The sequence below is a fragment of the Schistocerca nitens genome, chromosome 4 (genome assembly GCF_023898315.1).
Source record: "Schistocerca nitens isolate TAMUIC-IGC-003100 chromosome 4, iqSchNite1.1, whole genome shotgun sequence".
Taxonomy (NCBI): Eukaryota; Metazoa; Arthropoda; class Insecta; order Orthoptera; family Acrididae; genus Schistocerca; species Schistocerca nitens.
Window position 1 is genome coordinate 338,094,805 of NC_064617.1, and position 24,103 is coordinate 338,118,907.

Below are 24,103 nucleotides of genomic sequence, written 5' to 3' on the forward strand. Positions count from 1 at the left end.
CTCTCTCTCTCTCTCTCTCTCTCTCTCTCTCTCTCTCTCTCTCTCGGCCACTGACTGCTTTAATAATGACTATAAACGATCTTCTAGTGTTGTGTCTGTGGACTTCATTCACTCTTCTTTTCAGTGTGTGATGCTTCATTGATGACAAATATGTTATTAGTCACTATACATAAAGTGAAGAAACATTTAAAGCTACTGACAATGTGTGTAAGATGACTGTGGGTGACACCATGTATTATTCTAATTCCTCAATGTTTTGGAATAAATACTTTTTTTCCTTAAACGATGAGTTGCCTCAGAAGATTGTGCCAAAAGATGATGGTAGTGGAAAAATGCAAAATATGTTAAAGATGTAGATATGTTTGTTTACAGAGCACAAGCTTGAATTTATACAAGGGTGGGGAAGGAAACTAGAAATGCCCTTTTAAAAGAACCATGTCAGCATTATCCTGGAGTTATCTAAGGAAATCATGGAAAACCTAAATCAGGATGGTCGGATGCAGATCTGAACTGTCCTCCCAAATGCGAGTCCAATGTGCTAAATGGGCTGTGAACTATGGTTGATCATGCTAGGTTGACACAGTTCATAAAAAGTTATTTGACAAGATAGCCAAAATACAAAAAGCTGCATTTCAAAATTGTAACAGTTCGTAGTAATTCCAAAGCTAGAAATGTCTGACCAGTGTTCAGAAGCATGGGAACAACACTTTACGTTCTGCTACATCAAAACATGGTATGCAGCATGTCACAGGAGTAACCCCACCATGAGAATGCAGATGCTGCTGCATGTGGTCAGGTTTTGGCACTATTGTAATTGAACTGCTATCTCCCAGGCATTCTAAAGACAGCCTACTATGAGTTATCCAATCATGAGTAACTGGACTGATGACGGCTAATGACTTTATCTGATTTGGCCTGACATGGCTGATATATTTCCACTGCTGCCAAAAATGAATTACTATAAATACTCCACTTTATCAGTATTGGTTGGTTGGTTGGCTCGGGAAAGGGGACCAAACAGCAGGAGCGAGGTCATCAGTTCCATCGGATTAGGGAAGGATGGGGAAGGAAGTTGGCCATGCCCTTTCCCAGGAACTGTCCCAGCACTTACCTGAAGCGATTTAGGGAAATCACGGTGTGGTGTCACCGCCAGACACCACACTTGCTAGGTGGTAACCTTTAAATCGGTCGCGGTCCGTTAGTATAAGTCGGACCCGCGTGTCGCCACTATCAGTGATTGCAGACTGAGTGCCGCCACACGGCAGGTCTAGTCTAGCGAGACTCTCTAGCACTCGCCCCAGTTGTACAGCCGACTTTGCTAGCGATGGTTCACTGTCTACTTACGCTCTCATTTGCCGAGACAATAGTTTAGCATAGCCTTCAGCTACGTCATTTGCTACGACCTAGCCAGGCGCCATATTCAGTAATTAGAATGAATTCTGAACAGATAATATTGTGACTCGTGTACTGTCAAGAGCGACGATCATCATTAATGGATTAAAGTTAAGTATCAAACTAATTATGTCCGCTTTCTGACTTCTCATTCCTTGCCATGTTCCAGACCTCACGTCAGTATAGTTCTTCCCTCTTCACGCCAGCCTGCGTGAGCTAAAACGCGTGCATTTCGGCCGCCATTAGTAACACCACGTTGGCTCTTCAGCCAACACAACACACGGAAAGCCTAAATCAGGATGGCTGGATGCCAGGTTTGAACCGTTGTCCTCCCTAATACAAATCCACTGTGTTAACCACTGTGCCACCTTGTTCAGTTTTATCAGTGTGCTATGCCGATTTGTTTTGGCTCCTATAGTGGTGTGCTGCAATACTATGCAGCACATCATTTCAGGAGCCAAAACAACAGATATTTCAGTGTGTATCAAAGCTAAAATTTAATTCTGTAACTTTATTTTTTCAAGGTGACAATTAAAACTTAATGACTATTCCTTTGTAGGTGCCTTTTTAAGAAAATTTGAAGTTAGTAGCCATTCTAACACGATGGATAGCTGGCCAACTCCCAACTATGACACGAAATAAATTGTCAGATTAAGCAGAGTTTTTTGTAGACTATAAGAGAAGTTATAAAATACTTGTATCCTCAAAGACTTGCATGAACTCCTGAAAGAACAGTATGTTCTAAAGATAAAAGTCTGCTTTACTGAGAGCAATTTAATAGTGTTACAGTGACATGTCCAAGGCGGTTGAAGACTTTGTGTGTTCTAAAGATAAAAGTCTGCTTTACTGAGAGCAATTTAATAGTGTTACAGTGACGTGTCCAAGGAGGTTGAAGACTTTGTGGGTAGGTAACATGAAATAAAAAGAAGACTTAAGAGTGACAAACAATCCAGTAAGTGGAGCAGTGAGCATGCTTGGATGCTTTTCTTAGGGTCTTGCCTGTGGAGATGTCCAGAAAGATAAATACTGAATTCCCAAAAATGCTAAAGGAAGCAATGGTCATGCCTGTAGTTTCACTAGAGTCTGAAATTGCAATACAAAGGCACAAGTGTAGAAAAATGTTCTGGAACAGAAGTAGTTTTCTGTAGATGTATACAAATATGCAATAGATATCATAGGATCATGGGTGTGATTGTGGAACTGAGCATATACAACCCATAGGCAAAACCAGTTCATGGGAACCACTTCATTACTGCATGTAGGTTAAATGGGATTGGAGGTGTCATCAATCGATTGCAAACCTAGGCCTCAAGTACACTAACACCTGACAGGTGTTATGCTATACTGTATGATAAAAGGTGACACTTCTGGTGGGCACCAGTTTGTAAGTATCTACAGTTAATAAGCGATTGCTATTTTGTTAAAAACTGACCAAGGCAACATAGCACAGCCTTAGTATGAATTACACTAAATAGGTGGAAGTGAAATCTGATTGCTGCTTGCAGTGGGAAACCAGTGGGACAAATTCTCAAACTGAATGAATGTGTCCCCCTGCATTAGGACTACTATGACACCATACTAGATCTCAACTTTCTGGTTACCTATCACAGAAAAATTTGCTGAGAATGACTGACTAATATTAAGTGGACAGTGTTCCCTCTTGACTTGGTTGTCAGAGGAACTGGTGTCCACTGACAACACACTACATGCCACGAGAGCTCATTTTCTCGGCTTGCAACGCCTTTTATGTTCATTTCCCATGATCATATCTCACATAGGAGAGGAAAGATAGTTTGATTGTTATTGTTTCAAAATTGCCTATAAATATGATGTTCATTCTAGAACCCTTGCCAATTAACTGGTACTAGATAAGTCATAATGTTAGGTGTAAAAGAGCATATTTTTACATCCAGGAGCTGGATGAAAAGTACGTTGCACCCATCCATCTGGAGGGTTTCATTGTGATGACGTTTGAATACCTCGAGTAGTATTGGAGCCTAGCTTAGAAGCACTATAATGAGAAGGGTTCAACTGAGATTTGAGCTATCGATACCCTCCACCATATAAATCTGTTGACACATTCGCATTACAATAGAAAGGAAATTATGACCAGGAACAATCAGTGACACTATTACTGGAATGTGCTGATCTACTCACTGGGCAATATCTTTCCCTGCAACACCTCACACACATCAAAATTCAGTGGAACATGTTTCATCAGATCACAGACAGATCATAGACAGCCTTATGACACTCTTCACCACCTCCAGTCAGTAAGGAAAGAACTCACAAATCAGGAGCTGTTGGACAGCATCATAAAGGATAGTTCCAAACCCTGGAGTATTTCTGTCATAATTCTAAATCAAAATGTTGGTGGCAATAAGGCTATCAGTTTTTCTGCGACTACAGACACCTCAACTGGTACACAATACCAGGCATCTCTCTCTGCTTGTGAATGTAATGGAAACCCTACACAATCTAGAGCAGTACAGGCACTCTCTCACCATAAGTTTAAGAAATCAGTTCACTAAATTGAAGTAGCATCAGCATATAGATGTCAAACCACCTTTATAACATCTACAGAAGATTTTCAGTTTAAACAGATGTTGTTCAGATAAAGAAATGCACCAGCTAAATATCAGAGCCTATTAGATGGAGTATTATGTTTCAGACGTAGACAATGATTGGTGTAATTGGATGGCATCATCATGTTCTCTGAGGACTAACAGGGACCATACAATACTTATGCAATGTACTCTAGTGCCCGCAAGTTGTGTATCCAATTGTTGGTCTGTAAAAGTACCAGTTCACACAGACCCAGATATGTTATCTTGGCAACTGGATACGCCAAGATGCGTGTCAGGTTCAACACAGAGCTGATATGGGAAATTCTCGATTTCCGGTCACCAGAAAAAAATGAAGAGTCTCTAGCCCCTCTTTAGGTTGTCAAACTATCACCACAAATTTGTGACATATTTCGCAAATATTGTGAAACTTCTCACGATACATTAAGAAAAGAAGTTAATTTCCACTGTTCAATGGAATTACAAGGTTAATGTAGGAAGTAACAACCATGTACTAAATTTATTAACAAAAAATATATCACTTACAAAATTGAAGTTACAAATTGCTCAAGATCAGGCTGTTCCAGCTCAAGAGCTCAGCTACGAGCAGCCAAGCGTCCACAGGCACTGGTGTGCAGGAGTGAGTACACGGCTTACAGCTTACGCATGTGCACAGAATTTCACAGGTGGACGTGGCTGAGCAAGCAGCTTATGTACATTTCTGTGTGCAAATTGCTGGCTAGGGAGGAGACCATGTACAAAGCCATACAGGGTGACTGATTATAATTAACAAAAAAACATTAATATGTATCAGTCCTCAAGCTGCCACAAGACGCAGAATATTCTTAAGTTTTGAGTTGTGCAGCTGGAACCTTTCTGCAGTTTTTACTCTCTTCATCATAGAAAATAGTTTCTCACAACCGTATGTTGAACCAAACATATATGTGATGTCCTCTGCATTCCTGTGTAATTTGGAAAAGTCTTCTGCTTGAAAATCATGATACCATCTTACCAAATTCATGGTGGTGAAATATCTGTTCTTGAGCAGTGTGCTGTTTTGCAATCATCTAGTTCTAGTAGAATTTCTGAAGGAAGGGTGTCTGGTACAACTGGAAATGGAGTGCTAAACAGTTTCAACTCTCTTTGTAGATATCACATGTCCTGAAACCTCATACGATAATTCGTGGTTAATTACCAAAACTTATTTCTTCAGGCAATTTAAGTTTCCACTACCAAGTTGCCTTTCAAATAGATGAAGTTTGTCCATGAATGCATTAATTTTATAACGCAGATCAACAATTAACAGATCCTGTCCTTGAAGTGATGTACTGAAGCTGTTTAAAAGTCTTGTAATGTGAGTTCACAAGGCCAGGTCCACCACTCATTCCTTGTCGCCATGTGATGGTTGCCCCTGTCCTTTCATTTCCATAAACAATGCAGTTTCTTCCCAAATTGCAAAAAACACATTTAGAACTTTTGCCTCTGCTAAGGCACCATACTGTGCAGTAATAAGGAATATCACAGTAGGCTGCTTCCAGGTCATGCAAAAAGCCTTTGAACTAGTGATGGTTGACACTGTGGCACCTTACAAAATTTACACACTTCACCACTACCTTCATAACATCGGCACATTTCACATTTTCAGCACAAAGGGCTTCCCAGTGCGCAAAAGAGTATATGCTTCATATTTCTTTTCGATTTCCGTCTTGATTTTTTTCCCCTTCAGACTACTCGTGAAGCGTTTCTGGCTCCCAACCATTTGCAGTGCACCATCTGTTGCCACAGAACAGAGCCTGTCTCATGGCAAGCACGTTTCGTACAGACTCTGAGACAACCTCAAATATGTCATGACCTGTGACTGTGTACTCTGTTGGTATCACATCTAGCAGCTCCTCAAAAACCTGTAGTTCAGAATAAACGCCCCTCACAAGTAGTGCGGGCTGAGAAATTTCTGTGACATCTGCAGTTATTTTTCAAGGGCTAACAAAAAAGCTATAAAAATCTGGCACTTCTGCTTCAATTGATTTTTCAAAATCTGTGCCCATATCACGAGTCCATTGAGATACCATTTGTTAGAGAGGCAAATTCCTTCAAATTTTGTAATGTCTGCTGGCACTGATACTCAGTGACAGTGAGTAGGCATGATTTTACCAAAGGACCCATTGAGAACTGTGTTCCAGTTGTTGCAATGATTTGTGCAACTTTGCAGCTTGCTCAAAGTGCTGCATCAGTCAAATCTTCATCAGCAGCAGCAATCTACAATAGTTGTGTAACCCATATGTAATAAATGAAATCAGTACGTATACAGAGCACACGTACTGCGTCGTGTGGAGACATGTAGTGATACTTCATCACATTCAGAATTATATGACACACGACACAGAGGCAACCCATCCTTCTCAGGGGAAAAAAAACGAACTTGGCAATGGGCTGCTTCTAGAACTCATTGTCATCACTATATCCACTGTGAAGCGCAAGATGTAATGTGCTGACGTGTGATGAAATGGACCCTTGCAGGCTACCTAGCACCTGCTCTAGATAATCACCACTGTTATTTAAGCATTTGGTATATCCATCCACAAGTATTAAAATTCTTGTACCATAATCTGCTAGCAGTGCATTAAGCTAGTTGTTCACTGCAATCTTCATCTTGACATTGCTTCTAAAACATTTCCTACCCAGAAACTTTGAGATTTGTTAAATGTGTCTTGCATAGTTTTTATTTTTCACTTGATTCCTCAAATTGTACATGATGAGTGATGGATGTATAGGCTGAGTTTTATCAGTTGAACACTGCACGCCATTTTCCTAAATTTCTTTCAAACATTACTGTATAATCATATAATCACAGTCTTCCTTTAACTGGCAGTAATTTTTTGCAGGTTTCAGCTACTGTGCATTCAAAAACTGTTAAAACACCTCTGACTTCTTTTTGTGATGACTTTGTAGATGTAGTTTATTTTAAACAGTGCATCTGAATGCTGCTGAAAAGAAACTACTTGCATGATTAATTACAGGAAGTACGCATACTATCCCAAAACTTTTGAATGTGTTCTCTAGATCTTTTTAGGATAATTTTGTTAGACAGGAAGAGTGACAGAGCAAATATAGGTAGCTGAAACAGTTTCAAACAAAACAGAATAGTAAATCTTGAACAAAGTTTATATTAAAGAACTCTCATTCAGTATCTTCTGTCTAAACATCAAAAGCATAATTAATAAAAAGGATGAACTAACATGGAAAATGAAAGAACAGATGGAATGGCAGTAAATGTGTTATCATTATCATAACATCACATGCAAACTCTGAAATTTAAGATATGTATACTGATGGATATAAGGAAATACAACACAGTAAGAGGAAAGTGAGTGGCCATACAGGGTGGTCCAGTTAAGACAAACAGCGCCAAGTTCGTCAAGGTATAGTTTTCGCAAGTCTGAAGAAGAAGAAGAAGAAGAAGAAGAAGAAGAAGAAGAAGAACTGGGGTGCGGGGGGGATTGCAAATAATTAGAAAGAATGAATTGTCAGGATGAATGCAATTTGAGCCAGGTTATATATCTCAAGAATATTTACATATGTACTCTGCAAGCCACCATATGACGTATGGCTGAGGGTAGGGTACCATGTACCATTATTAGTCTTTCCCTTACTATTCCACTCACAAATCGAGTCCGGGAAAAATGACTACCTCTATTCCTCTGTACAAGCTCTTAATTTGTCGTCAAGGTCCTTATGTAAAATGTATCTTGGTGGCAGTAGAATAATTCTGTAGTGAGCTGCAAATCTTAGTTCTCTAAATTTTCCCAATATTGTTTTGTGAAAATATTGTCATCTTCTGTCTAGGGATTCGCATTTGATTTCATGTAGCATCTCCGTAACATTCAGACATTGATCGAGTCTAGTGGTAGCATATCTAGCAGCAACCTTCTGACCTGCTTCAATGTCTTCCTTTAATATGACATGGTAGGGCAGTACTCTAGAATGGTTTGCACAAGCGTGCCATACAGTGTCTCCTTTGCAGATGAGCCACACTTTCCAAAAACTCTCAATAAACAGAAGTCCGCCATTCCCCTACCCTACTACCATCCTTTCGTGGTCGTTCCTTTTTGTACTGCTTTGTAACATTATGCCTAGATATTTAATTGACATGACTTTATCAAGCAGCACACCTCTAAACTGTAATTTGACATTACAGTATTGTTTTTCCTACTCATTTACGTGAATTTACATTTAGAGCAACTTGCAATTCATTATACCAAATAGAAATTCTGTCTGTCATCCTGTATCCTCCTCCATTCACTCAACGACAATACTTTCCCATATATTACAGTATCATCAGCCCAGCAATCTACTACTGGATAGAGCTAAAACAGCTGTCGGCGTGTGACTATCGATCTGTGCCCTGCTGTTGTAGTGATCAGACAAACTGCTTGTGTGTTAAGCTATTCACAACAGTCATGTTCAACAATGTTCCTACAGGGTGTTTCAAAAATGACCGGTATATTTGAAACGGCAATAAAAACTAAACGAGCAGCGATAGAAATACACCGTTTGTTGCAATATGCTTGGGACAACAGTACATTTTCAGGCAGACAAACTTTCGAAATTACAGTAGTTACAATTTTCAACAACAGATGGCGCTGTGATCTGGGAAACTCTATAGTACGATATTTTCCACATATCCACCATGCGTAGCAATAATATGGCGTAGTCTCTGAATGAAATTACCCGAAACCTTTGACAATGTGTCTGGCGGAATGGCTTCACATGCAGATGAGATGTACTGCTTCAGCTGTTCAATTGTTTCTGGATTCTGGCGGTACACCTGGTCTTTCAAGTGTCCCCACAGAAAGAAGTCACAGGGGTTCATGTCAGGCGAATAGGGAGGCCAATCCACGCCGCCTCCTGTATGTTTCGGATAGCCCAAAGCAATCACACGATCATCGAAATATTCATTCAGGAAATTAAAGACGTCGGCCGTGCGATGTGGCCGGGCAGCATCTTGCATAAACCACGAGGTGTTCGCAGTGTCGTCTAAGGCAGTTTGTACCGCCACAAATTCACGAAGAATGTCCAGATAGCGTGATGCAGTAATCGTTTCGGATCTGAAAAATGGGCCAATGATTCCTTTGGAAGAATTGGCGGCCCAGACCAGTACTTTTTGAGGATGCAGGGACGATGGGACTGCAACATGGGGCTTTTCGGTTCCCCATATGCGCCAGTTCTGTTTATTGACGAAGCCGTCCAGGTAAAAATAAGCTTCGTCAGTAAACCAAATGCTGCCCACATGCATATCGCCATCAATCCTGTGCACTATATCGTTAGCGAATGTCTCTCGTGCAGCAATGGTAGCGGCGCTGAGGGGTTGCCGCGTTTGAATTTTGTATGGATAGAGGTGTAAACTCTGGCACATGAGACGATACGTGGATATTGGCGTCATTTGGACCGCAGCTGCAACACGGCGAACGGAAACCCGAGGCCGCTGTTGGATCACCTGCTGCACTAGCTGCGCGTTGCCCTCTGTGGTTGCCGTACACGGTCGCCCTACCTTTCCAGCACGTTCATCCGTCACGTTCCCAGTCCGTTGAAATTTTTCAAACAGATCCTTTATTGTATCGCTTTTCGGTCCTTTGGTTACATTAAACCTCCGTCGAAAACTTCGTCTTGTTGCAACAACACTGTGTTCTAGGCGGTGGAATTCCAACACCAGAAAAATCCTCTGTTCTAAGGAATAAACCATGTTGTCTACAGCACACTTGCACGTTGTGAACAGCACACGCTTACAGCAGAAAGACGACGTACAGATTGGCGCACCCACAGACTGCGTTGTCTTCTATATCTTTCACATCACTTGCAGCGCCATCTGTTGTTGAAAATTGTAACTACTGTAATTTCGAAAGTTTGTCCGCCTGAAAATGTACTGTTGTCCCAAGCATATTGCAACAAACGGTGTATTTCTATCGCTGCTCGTTTAGGTTTTATTGCAGTTTCAAATATACCAGTCATTTTTGAAACACCCTGTAGATGCAGTGTGTATTCCCACCTCTCACCATATAAGAGTACATCCAGGATTGTTGAAGATGATCATTTTGGTGTTCCAAGTATTACGGTGTGGGGAGGCATAAAGTTGCATGGGCACACTGAACTCCAAATCTTGAAACATGACACATTCACTAGTCAGTGCTATTGTGACACTGCACTTCACCCACATGCGTGTCTTTCCACAGGTGCATTTGGCCCTGGCTTCATTTTTATGAATGACGGTGCATGATCAAGAACTATGCAGGTAGGCGAGCTCTTGGGATGAGAGGATATTCAGTGATTGGGCTGGCCTGTCTGTTCTCCCGACTTAAACCCCATCAAGCACATGCGAGATGTGTTGGGAAGCATATTGCAGCACGTCCACATGCACCAAAAACTATCCAGCAGCTGTCACCCACATTAGTGGAGAAATGGTGCAACCTACCACAAGAACTCCTTACCAACCTTGTGGCCAGCATGTGCAAAAACAATATCTTGATGTACTTGGAGTTGTCTGTCTTAACTGGACCATCCTGTGTAGCCACCCCTTCCCTCCCCCCCCCCCCTTCCTCTTATGTGGTATTTCCTTATATCCTTCAATAAACGTCAGATTTCAGTTTGCATGTGATGTTACGATAAGGATAAAACGTATGCTACCGTTCCATCTGTTCTTCCATTTTCCATATTAGTTCATCCTTTTTATTAATGATACTTCTGATGTATAGACAGAAGATACTGAGAGTTCTTCAATATAATTTTGTCCAAGTTATAGTATTCTGTTTTGTTTGAAACTGTTTCAGCTACCTATATTTGCTCTGTTACTCTGTCTGGCAAAATTATCCTAAAAGATCTAGAACACATTCAAAAGTTTTGGGATAGTATGGGTACCTCTTGTAATTAATCATGCAAGAAGCTCCCTATCAGCACCATTCAAGTGCATTGTTTAAAATAAACTGTGTGTACAAAGTCTTCACAACTACGAAGTCAGCAGTGTTTTATCAGATTTTGAATGTTCAGAAATTGAAACCTGCGAAAAAATTACTGTCAGTTAAAGGATGAGTTTGATTAGATTATGATTATACAGTAATGTTTGAAAGAAATATTCAACAACTGACAAAAAATGCAAGATAAAACTTAACTGTTGCAGATCATACATTGCTGTCCCTGGTGATCACACACCCTATTAAGAACCACAGTCCACCTTTTATAATGTCCAGGGAACCACCATAATCATGGTGACTTCATTGTCATTTCTGTTTGTCGAATTGATCATTTCTTTCCATTACTTTCTGCACTATATTGTAGCAGTTCTTTCTATGTAAGCCCCCCAGTTTCATACAGCTGTTACCTGGCAGTGATACATCATGTTAAAGTTACTGTTATCCTTTAGTTTTGCACAGCAGTGTACATCTGACAGTTGCAACACCAGTTTGCACATTGTTACAACTCTTAAATCCTGTATCCATTTCCCTGACATATGACTTAATGAATCTTTACATTCGTGACTTTTTCTCCTATTGCACTTACCATTCTATTTACTCTAGACAATGTTATTCTTGCTACTGGAACTTTTTCGAAATTTCTTTCCATATATTTTGTCTGTTCCTTATAATATGTAGCATCAGCTTCATCTAACGTAAAAATAATATTATATTTACCTGCTCAAATAAGTGACACTCTCCTCTCTCCCTTCTTGTCAGCTGGTATACCAAGTTATGTAGCCCTTTAACTTCCTCTTTATGTCGCATCACATTTTGGTCTAGCAGGTAGCACACTTTATTTTCATTAAATTCTAAATTCAGTTCCTTTGCTGTCTCCCTATATGTCTGCATTGCTAATTTCAAATATCTTTCAGCCCTCTTAAAATATTCAGTCAGAGAATCCAAATTTACACTTGTTACAATTCTCAAAGTCTTGCTGCACAACGTCCCCTATATTATCACAATACAGTCTTGAAAACTTCTCTGTTTTAGATACTTCAAAATCCGTTTGCATTTTTGTCCTGCATTGGAACTTGTGGATAGTGCTGTGACTATCTGTGTGCTGTACTTGAAATAAAAAGTACTATTTTAATCTGAATTTACCTTTGTTTCTTTTAATCTTGATCATTATGTTCGGAGTGACTAAGCTAACTAATTCTTACTCCCTGAACCTGCCTCATTTTACTGAATCATTGACGGGCTATACTTTATCATCCACTATAAATGCCTCCAACTTCTGTTTCTTATCATAGTGTTCCTTACTGGTTTTCTTATTTACTATCAACTCTCTCTCTCTCTCTCTCTCCCCACCCCGTCCCCACTCCATCGCATGTGCTTTGTGCTTCCTGCCTTCTTGCTCTTAATCTTTTCTCATATAACTCATAACTGTAACTTACCTTTGATGACTTGTTGCAATGTTCCTGGTATATTCACTTTTCTTCCATACTGTACACTAGGACAAATATGTGTAGCCTGTGCTGCTGTGTGGTATAGTGCTCACTTTTCCCCAGAACTTTGACCCCCTGTTATAAAATTTTTATATATTCAACCAGTGACAATGACTTCTCCAGTGCACCATTAGATTCCAGATGGTGAGCTGTAATATGTTTTCATTTAATTCTAAAAATGTACACACTACTTTTTAAAGATCACTCAAGAAATTTGAATCTTTGATTTTTTTGTTTTCTTTTTTAATGATCACGAAATCCCATACCTTAATAGTGTGTGCTCCATAAACACAATAGCTATTGTGCCTGTATCTTGCCTTTCTGTCTGCACTACTAATGTAAATTTATTCAAATTATCCAGAAAAGTTAGCAAATATTTTTAACCATTTTTGATATATCTAAAACACTCATGACATTCATTGAGAACTTTTCTAACACTGTCTCAGATGTGTCAGTGATTTTCAAGGGCAGTCATGTTTAAACTCAAAACTACTTATTTCTTTGACATGATGGACACTTCGGTACATAGTCCTCAATGCCACACTTCATTCCACACCTCTATTTATGTGACTATTCTCTCCAAAGTCCTATGTATTCCTTGGTGTCCTCCCTATGGATTATCATGCATCACTCTTACTATACTCTCCCCTTGGAGATTAATATCCTCTTCACTATTTGCTTCCATTTCTATCTCTGGGATTATGTACACTTGCCACACTCCTGCGATTGCTCTCCCTCTCCCCCCCCCCCCCCCCCCCCCGCTTGCTTTTGTTACAGATCTCTCCTCTGTTCTTACAACACTATTTTGGCAGACCACCTGTTTCCCCTCAGTTTGTACATATTCCCTGGGCATCAATCTGCTAAAAGCATCCAAATTACTATTCAATTCACTTGCTTTGTAACTTATCCCATTGCCCTACTCTTTGAGCTTCAGTCTCCACTTCACGAGTATCAAACTCAGATCCTTCCCACTAAAGATACATCTTAATGCTTATGGTCTCTTATCACTTTACACTTTAGTCCATATCTGTACAGTCAAAACTGCTTTACTGCATACACTATGGTCAACAATTCTTGTTCTGTGGTATTATATTCCGCCTTCTTCAAAGACCTGTATGTGTATGCAACTTTACTCGCATCTGATGTCACTATGAATAACTTCTCGGAGTCTAGATACTGAAGTAGTGGCAAACTGATCAGTGTGTCCTTCAGTTTCTCTTAAGTATTATTTTTGCCTTTTGCACCACTGATATTCCATCTTTTCTTCCACAGTTTGTGAAATGACTTCACAATTTTGCTAAATTTCCTAAGAATCTTCAGTAATGCCACACTTAGCCTAAGAATCTTATCAATTCTTTTTTTGTTCTCAGCTGAGGGAAGAACTTCACCATTTTCACCTTTGCCATGTCCGGCAAGGGTCCTATGTCCTTAATGCTGTAATCTATAATATTCAATTCTTTCCTTAGTAACTTACACCTATCCAGTTGCACCTTCAAATTTTGCTCTCGCAACCTATCAAAAATTTTCTGGAGCTTCCCATTACACTTCTGCAATTTTCTTTCATAGCACACTATACTGTCTCGGTTTTTTAAATATCTTGCAGGACTTCAAAAGCTGTCTGTTCACTGTTGTTGCTGCTGTGATCTTTAATCCGAAGACTGGTTTGATGCAGCTTTCCACACTACTCTATCCTGTGGAGCCTCTGTCTCCGAGTAAGTACTGCAACCTACATCCTTCTGAATCTGCTTACTGTATTCATCTCTTGGTCTCCCTCTTCAATTTTTACATCCACACTTCCCTCCAGTACTGAACTGGTGATGCCTTGATGTCTCAGAATGTGCCCTGCCAATCGATCCCTTCTTCTAGTCGGGTTGTGCCACAAACTTCTTTTCTCCCCAGTTCTATTCAGTCCTTCCTCATTAGTTACATGACCTACCCATCTAATCTTCAGCATTCTTCTGTAGCACCCCATTTCAAAATCTTCTATTCTCTTCTTGTCCAAACAGTTCATCATCCATGTTTCATTTCCATGCATGGCTACAATCCTTACAAACACTATCAGAGAGGACTTCCTGACACTTAAATCTATACCCGATGTTAACAAGTTTCTCCTCTTCAAAACACATTTCTTGACATTGCATATATATTTTATATCCTCCCTACTTTGACCATCATCAGTTATTTTGCTGCACAAATAGTAAAACTCATCTACTTTAAGTGTGTTATTTTCTAATCTAATTTCCTCAGCGTCCATCACCTGATTTAATTTGACTACGTTCCATTATCATCATTTTGCTTTTGTTGATACTCACCTTATATCCTGCTTTCAAGACATTGTTCCTTCATTCAGCTGCCCGTCCAAGTCCCCCGCTGTCCTCTGACAGAATTACAATGTTATCATCAAACCTCAAAGTTTTTATTTCTTCTTGCTGGACTTTGGGGACAGGCTACAACCCTGTCTTATTCCCTTCTCAATCAGTGCTTCCCTTTCATGCCCATCAACTCTTACAAAGGCCATCTGGTTTCTGTACAAATTGTAAATAGCCTTTCACTAGCCTGTATTTTACCCGTGCCATCTTTAGAATTTGGAAGAGTGTATTCCAGTCAACGATGTCAAAAGCTTTCTGTAAGTCTACAAAGGCTACAGTATAGATTTGCCTTTCCTGGACCTATCTTCTACAAGAAGTCATAGGGTCAGTATTGTCTCGCGTGTTCCTACATTTCTCCAAAATCCAAACTGACCTTCCCCAAGGTCGGCATCAACCAGTTTTTCCATTCTTCTGTAAGGAATTCATATTAGTATTTTTTCAACCATCACCTATTAAACTGATCATTCAGTAATTTTCACACCTCTCAGCATCTGCTTTCTTTGTAATTGTACTTATTATATTCTTTGTATAATTTGAGGGTATTTCGCCTGCCTCATACATCTTGTTCACCAGATGGAATTGTTTTGTCATGGCTGGCTCTCCCTAGGCTACCAGTAGTTGTAACGGAATTTTGTCTACTTCCAGAACCTTGTTTTGGCTTAGATCTTTCAGTACTGTGTCAAATTCTTCACACATATCCAATTTTCATGTATGTCCTCTTCCATTTTCATATTATTGCCCTCAAGTACATCTCCCTTGTACAGACCATCTGTATACTACTTCCATGTTTCTGCTTTCCCTTCTTTGTTTAGGATGGTTTTCCATATGAGCACTTGATATTCAGAGAGGTGGTACTTTAAAAAGGTCTCTCTTAATTTTCCTGTAGGAGGCACCTATCTTTCTCCAAGTGAGACACGCTTCTAAATCCTTACATTTCTCGTCCAGCTAATCCTGCTTAGCCATTTTGCACTTCCTGTTAGTCTCATTTTTTTGACGTTTGTATACCCCATTCATCTACTTCATTTTTATATTGTCTCCTTTCATCAGTTAAATTCAATATCTCTTGTGTTACCCAAGGAATTCTATTAATCCTTCTGTTGTTGCCTACCTGATTGTCTGCTGCCTTCACTATTTCATCTCTCAAAGCTATCCATTCTTCTTCTTCTTCTTCTTCTTCTGTATTCATTTCCTCTGTTCTTCTCAATCGTCCCCTAATGCTCCCACTGGAACTCCCTGCAACCTCTAGTTCTTTCAGTTTAACCAGGTCCCATCTCCTTAAATTTCTACCTTTCTGCAGTTTCTTCAGTTTTAATGTACCATTCATAACCAATAAATTGTGGTTCACATCTGCCCCTGGAAATGTCTTAACAGTTTAAAATCTGGTTCCGGAATCTCTGTCTTACCTCACATAATCAGTCTGAAACCTTCTGGTGTCTCCAAGTCTCTTCCATGTATACAATCTTCTTTCATGGTTCTTAAATGATGTGTTAGCTATGATTAACTTATACTCTGTAAAAAAAATTCTGCCAGGTGGCTTCCTCTTTCATTCCTTTCCCTCAGTCCACATTCACCTACTATTTTTCCTTCTCTTCCTTTTCCTACTATCCAGTCCCCCATGACTATAAAATTTTCATCTCCCTTAACTGAATAATTTCTTTTCTCTTTTCATACATTTCTTTAATCTCTTCATCATCTGTGGAGCTAAGTTGGCACATAAACTTTGATTACTGTGGTAGGTGGAGGCTTCATGTCTATCTTGGCAACAATAATGCATTCACTATGCTGTTCATAGTAGCTTATATGTGTTCCAATTTTTTTTAAATTCATTATTAAACCTACTCCTATATTATTATTTGATTTTGTATTTATCACCCTGTATTCACCTGACCCAAAGTCCTGTTCCTCCTGCCATTGAGCTTCACCAACTCCCACTATATCTAACTTCAACCTATCCATTTCCCTCTTTAAATTTTCTACTCTACCTGCATGATTAAGGTATGTGAAATTACACATTCCGATCCACAGAACACCAGTTACGTTTCTTCTGGTAATGAAATCCTCCTGACAAGGGAACCTCCTCATCGCACCCCCCTCAGATTTAGTTATAAGTTGGCACAGTGGATAAGGCCTTGAGAAACTGAACACGGATCAATCGAGAAAACAGGAAGAAGTTGTGTGGAACTATGAAAAAATAAGCAAAATATACAAACTGAGTAGTCCATGTGTAAGATAAGCAACATCAAGGATACACCGAGCTCCGCAGCGCCACGGTCCCGTGGCTAGCGTGAGCAGCTGCGGAACGAGAGGTCCTTGGTTCAAATCTTCCCCCGAGTGAAAAGTTTAATTTTTTATTTTCAGTTTATGTGACAAACTCTAATTTTTTCATCACTTTTTTGAGAGTGATTATCACATCCACAAGAAAACCTAAATCGGGCAAGGTAAAAGAATCTTTTTACCCATTCGCCAAGTGTACAAGTTAGGTGGGTCGACAACATACTCCTGTCATGTGACGCACATGCCGTCACCAGTGTCGTATAGAATATATCAGACGTGTTTTCCTGTGGAGGAATCGGTTGACATACGACCTTCCAATCAAATGCAATGCAATGCAATGGAGAGTCACGTCCTTTCGTCTACTAATCGCACGGTTTTGTGGTGCGGTCACAAAACACAGACACTAAACTTATTACAGTGAACAGAGACGTCAATGAACGAATGGACAGATAATAACTTTGCGAAAATAAAAAGTTAAACTTTTTACTCGAGGGAAGACTTGAACCTAGGACCTCTCGTTCCGCAGCTGCTCACGCTATCCCTGGGACCACGGCGCACCGTAGCTTACCGCATCATTGATGTTGCTTATCTCACATATGGACTACTCAGTTTGTATATTTTGGTTATTTTTTTCATAGTTCCACACAACTTCTTCCTGTTTTCTCAATTGATTTGTGTTCAGTTTTTCAAGGCCTATCCACTGTGCCAACTTATAACTAAATCTGAGGGGGGTGCGATGGGGAGGTTCCCTTGTGAGTAGTCCCCACCCAGAGATCCAAATGAGGGACTATTTTACCTCAGAAACATTTTACCCAACAGGATGCCATCATCATTTAACCATACAGTACAGCTGCATGCCACCGGAAAAAATGATAGCTGTAGTTTCCCTTTCCTTCAGCCATTCACAGTACCAGCACAGCAAGGCTGTTTTGGCTGATATTACAAGGTCAGATCAATCATCAAGATTGTTGCCCTTGCAACTATTGAAAAGGCTGCTGCCCCTCTTCACGAACCACATGTTCGTCTGGCCTCTCAACAGATACCCCTCTGTTGTGGTTGCACCTACAGTGTGGCTATCTGTATCGCTGAGACATGCAAACCTCCCCACCAATGCAAGTTTCATTAACCATTTAAAATATCTTAGGCTCTCTTCAAGTCCATTGGCATTCACTTATATTCATAGTGCTGGAAGTTTGAATTGGTCAATATCATTCTTTGTCTTTCTCATCTAGCAATATTTGATGGTATACACTTGCAAGATGATGCACTGAGAAGTACTTTGCCTGCTTTAATTGCTCCAAGTTATCGGAGATATTTGGTAGTGAACTGCATCGTGTACAGTAATATCAACTGTTTGTAGTCCATGGTTCTCCATTTCTTTTTACCACTGGTATCCATATTTTTCAGAACCAACAAGTTGGTGTATTCCACCCATTCTTGCTTTAAACTATTTGTTATCTTTAAACATATGCTCAAATGAGCTCTTTTAAAACTGCTTTCTATGCTTCCAGTGTCCAGTACAATCTGGCATTCACCACATTTCCTGGATGTTCAGGTGCTATTGGTATCCTATTCTTTACTACAGGCTTGTATGACAAATGTGACCTGGTGGATGAAATACATCTCCATATTCCATGCAAACCCCACTACTGCACATTTCTCTTTGCATTTAAGTGATCAATTCTCAATTGTTTCTGTAATGCACTGACACAGCTGATTTCTCTAAGGCTTCTTTACTGCTCACTACTTTGCATACTTTCACAAGTATGCTCTATTTCTTCAGTCACTAATGCAAAATTCTGTAAATGAACTGGGTCCTCTAACACATTCAATGCACTCACTGTGCAACTATACTGTGTTCTTAATAATTACTCTGATATGTACACCCTACATACTATGTTCAATTTCAGGATAACCATTTCCCTTCCATTATCTCACAGGAGATTAGTGTACCCTTTTAACAGTATTCTCTTTTCCTCTTGTGGTCATACTTCCCCATCAGACTCATAATTGGCCTCAAACCCATGACCTTTACATTCACTTCTACTGTTACGTTTAGGTCTTGCCCTCGTATTAACACGTTTTGTCTATAGTTTAACTTAACCTTATGCTGAGTTGGAAAATCTCTACCAATCAACCCATCACATGTAATGTCTAACCCTGACCCATGAACATGAAACTTTTGCGCGATTTTTCCCACACCTTTCATACTTAGGTGCATTTCCACTGCATTTATACTACTTAACACAAACCTTTTGGCTAAAACCTTTCTGCTCCATTTATTCCAACATTACAACTACCAGGAATACTTGCTTTCTTTATCAAGTATAGCTGTCCCCTACATCTATCAATAATTTCAATTTTTCCTCAATTTTACACAATACATAACTATCACTTCAACACAATACATAACTATCACTTCATTCTCAGTGGTACAGTCTGGACTGTGGACTTCTTTAATGCGACAACACCTGGCTGTGCAGCTTTGTCCCCTTTTAGTTTCCTGGATTTTTCCTATTTTTGCTTGACACTGGACACTATGTATTTCCTCTGTGTGTGCCATGCACTTTCATTTCAGTCCCTGGGGTAGCCCATGTTTGCTTACATTTAAAGCAAGTTACGTGTCTTACCCTCAGTACTGTGACCCATTACATTATACTAGGAGCATCTTTATAAACGTCATATCTCTCTCTCTCTCTCTCTCTCTCTCTCTCTCTCTCTCTCTCTCTCTCTCTCTCTCTCTCGCCCCCCCCCCCCCCTCCCCACCATAGTTCCCTTGGAAAGTGCTAGGATCAATATTAGTCACTTCTATTAATCACACTTTACATTCTGCACCTGTGTTAGCACAATGATACCAAAAATTAGTGAACTCTTGGCTGTCAGAACATAGACTTGACCCTCTGGCTTATTCATTCAATATTTAGTGGCAACTTGCTCTCACATTACACACACACATAACACTTAACAGTCCTACCGTCTTGTTCACGCACCCAAGTTTCATTTGTGGGACTATTCCCCTTTCGCTCATACAGAATACCACACTCTCTTCTTATGGTGAAATTTCTACTGCAACTGACCATTCGACTTCTCACAACTGTGTGTGCTCTATCTTTATAAAATCATTGTATGGAATACACACTATCTAGAAAGTCAATTAACTGCTCTTTTTAAACTTTCTCTTCTTGTCACTGCACCAACAGCTTCTTTGAAATTTCTTTGCATTTCACCAATCCTATCATGGCAATTAGTTCATTGTGCCCTTGCCTGGCTTGGAACATTTCACACACATGATAATCCATTGTCTTCTTACTATAATAGTCTTCTTCGAGAATGTGCTTAACATGGTGCCAAGTACCATTTTTACCCGATAAGACGAGGTTTTCTCCCAAATTCATCATTAAAAAATTAAAAAAATAAATAAAAAAAAGCGGGTAGTCTTATATTCACATATTAAACTATGGCTGCTGAATTCAAGGTTTTTACATTGTTTAATAGATTAATACAGGGGTTGCCTTACATTTACAAATGAAGCTTTGGATACTGAGGTTTCGTACAAATTTATTTTGAAGAATTCCAAAGGGTATTGCAAACAATACTTTCATTCGAATAGGCTCAAGAGTTTCTGATATGCAGAAGTGCTCAATACATTATCGATCTTGCTTGAACAATCATGTGACATTTGAAGCAAGTAACTATGATTTAGCCATTACAACAACCTAATGCTCTCCTTAAAAACTGACAATAGCATTAGATTCTATCAACTTACAAACTTTTGTTTTATTTGGACAGGTGTGCAATAAAAGCTCTCATACAATATATGTATACATTTATGCTGGTTTCTAAGTAAAGGTAACGTTCAAAGGCGAAAATCTTGTTCTTCAAAGAACATCACTTGATTCTGTACCAAATGATTTACCAAGAGGATTGCAAATGAGAAATTCCATCACTGTTATACATTAGAATACCAGGGAAAATGTCACTAGCTTTTAATCAGCTTTAGAACAAGATGGTGAAATTCAGATGAAATGAGAAAGAAAATTAATCCAGAACTGAATACCTAACAGACAAAATAAATTGCATTAAATTGATCACAACTGTTATCGCAAGAATAAATTACACTGGAAAGGATAAATTACAGTAGAAAGACATGTTGCGGAGGTAGTTCCAACAGACGTCACCCAAACGCGGGACTGAATTGTATCTGCAATCTTTTATTTATGTACCACAAGCACAGCTCTATGGAAGCGTTCGAAGGGGAAGAATGTCACCTGGTTGGCTGATGTCTACAATGAGTATCGGGGGAGGGGGGTGAGGGGACCATGAGAGGGCAGCAAATTTCGTCGTGCTGCGAACCACGGGAATCTATACTGTGTACTTTGACTTTTTATGAACATCTACCATGTGTAAGCGTCAGTCTGCCTGAATTAATTTGAACTCAGAATCAAACTGACTTTAAAATTCGACAAATAGTCAAGAAAAGCATACATTTCTGCAGCATACGCTAAAAGTCTAGATTGGGTCCAGTGGCGTAGTTACATATTTCGCAATAATGTTGTCGACGCTCACTGTGAGGTATGACAGGAATAACAGGGGGTACGTCAGGTGGCAGGTTCTAAGCAGTCAATGAGAGAGTGGCGGGCAGAGTGTATGTTTGGAAGCTTGGGACAATGCAACAGTCTCTCGTCACTAATCACTACAGAAGCAAAATCTGTGTTAAAAAAAAAAAAAAAAAAAAAAAAAAAAAAAAAAAAAAAAAAAATCAAAAATACCAATATAAGGGGTGTATCAAAAGAATCATCCTATTTTTAAAAAATTGTAGCTATTATGTTATTTGAGATATGTGCATGACCAAAGTACTGTTGAAAAGAGCAAATTCTTGTTTTACATGGTTCCCACTAGGTAGCAGCAATGTGCTCCCACTTTAGTATTAGTAAAAATGGTGTCGGGACAACAGAAATCATTTTGTGTTCTACATTTTGCATAGTGAGGGTCAGTAATAACTGTAAAGTGTGACTTTCATGCTAGGTATGTGTGGATCTCCCTACAGCACAGAGCATTAGATGATGGAATGAACAATTTCGAGAAACCATTTGTTTGTGTAAAGGCAAATCGTCAGGCTGTCCCCCGAGTGTCTGACACAGACACTGAATGCATCCGCCATGGTTTCACAAGGAGTCTGCAGAAACCAGTTCACAGTGCAGCTCCACTTGCTGGACATTGGGTCTGGTAGGTACTTGAGAATATGAAATAAGCAGTCAAAAGTTACCACAAATTCAATCTTCACAGATAACTCTTTCTCAACAAACACTTTCGAGCACAAGGAAGTGTGCCTATTGCAGTAATTAATATGTAAATATGACTTCCCTGGAGCATTTTGCAATGGGTCCACCATCTTCACTGTTTTCTGATGTAGTACACCAGTCCAGCGACAGAGGTCATCAAGAACTGCGAAACTAAAAGTGACAGATGTCCAATAAATAGGCTGCTGAGTGTAAAAGGTGAATGAAATCATTTGCTATTACAATATGTCCAATATATTGCACATCAAGACTGAAAGGGGGTTATCTACTGTATTCTTTATATGAAATTACAGAATTTTGAAGCTGCAATATTATCAAAGGACTGCAGTGTTATAAAAGGAAACAAATATTTGGGAAATAGGGACATCTGATTCCATGTGCAAATTCATTATTTATTTTGAAGAACATCCTGTTAAAATTCCTATGTCTTGACATAGATGTCTAAAAACACAACATTATAATCTAGTTTTTATTTATTTAACTTCCATCTTGTTTGGGGATCTATACATTGAGAAATAGTTTGTGTTATATGTTATACTTTCTCAATTTTGAGTTTCTTGTACAGTGACTTAGAAAGTTTTGTGAATACAATAAAATATTCATTGCTACATGAATCTCAAGAAAATTAGAGATAAACCAAATAGTTCACATGGTAATTTTCTTATATTTCATTATGTCAAGAAATATATTAGACACAACTTGCCTCACATCTCTTGTACCATCTATAATATGAACATCAGCAACAGTCTGAAAAACTTCATCTCTGTGTTTTTCATACTCAGGCCAAACACACACATCAAAATAACCAGGTACATCAGGGGGATCATAGATACGAACTTTCCTTCTTTCCCAGCATTGATCCCTGGTGAGTGTTAAATAATATTTTAAGTGACAAATTTCCACAATTGGCTGATAATTCAATACCAAAAATCCTTCAATTATTACGATATGAAATGGTAATTCACCTGCTAAAGCTTCAAAATTCATCAGTGGTAGGTCATTACTACTTTTTTCTTTGTGTATTTTGCAATGGCTAAAATGCTGCAGGAAATTAAACTGGGTAATTCTTTTAATGTCTGCCCACATTTTGTTCATATCAACACTTGACATTATCTCCCAGTTTATGTGGTTCAGTGTTGGGATCCATGTATGCTTGCTGCTATCTGGAGGCAGAAAATAGTCATCCTGGCACAAGAGATATGAACCTGGAAGGCTTTCATGCAAAGAACGTGCAACTGTTGTCTTCCCACCACACGTTACACCTGAGACACCAATTACAAGCCACTTTTTCATGGCTGGTGAATTGCATATACAGTAAAAACTATTAGTCCTCCAATAAAGCCAAGTCCCATGAAAGCAGGGATCAAAAGAGCATAATGAACAGATGGAAACAGAAGCCTAAGAGGATGTCCATCATCAACAAAGGGTAGAGCTATAACCCAAACGGTGTAAAGAAAGTAAAATAAACTACTGAACAAAATGAATATTTTTCCAAGTAAAGCGTCACGCATTGTTCGACAGTTAAGCACACACGCCTATAGACTTCCAAGACATCAAATAGTTAAAAGCCATACTTTTGCTTTCTGAAAACATCCCATTAGAAAACAGTCAATACTGTAACTACGATTATACGATGACAATCTTTCTTTAGTGATTCTAAACTGTTGTTATACACAATGATCTACGTATCAATGTATTCCTCTTCAAAGTTCTTAAAATCTTCCTCTGTAAAAACAGTTGTCTCTTCACTTTTCA

At 39.2% G+C, this 24,103-nt stretch overlaps 1 protein-coding gene across 1 annotated transcript; it reads right to left on the reverse strand.

Moving 5' to 3' along the window:
* Positions 1–20,589: 20,589 nt before the first annotated feature.
* On the reverse strand, positions 20,590–23,787 carry LOC126251351 (nicotinamide riboside kinase 1). The gene has a single exon (XM_049951722.1). The coding sequence runs from the start codon at positions 23,639–23,641 to the stop codon at positions 22,994–22,996; it is 648 nt and encodes a 215-aa protein (XP_049807679.1). The 5' UTR covers positions 23,642–23,787; the 3' UTR covers positions 20,590–22,993.
* Between the last annotated feature and the right edge of the window lie 316 nt (positions 23,788–24,103).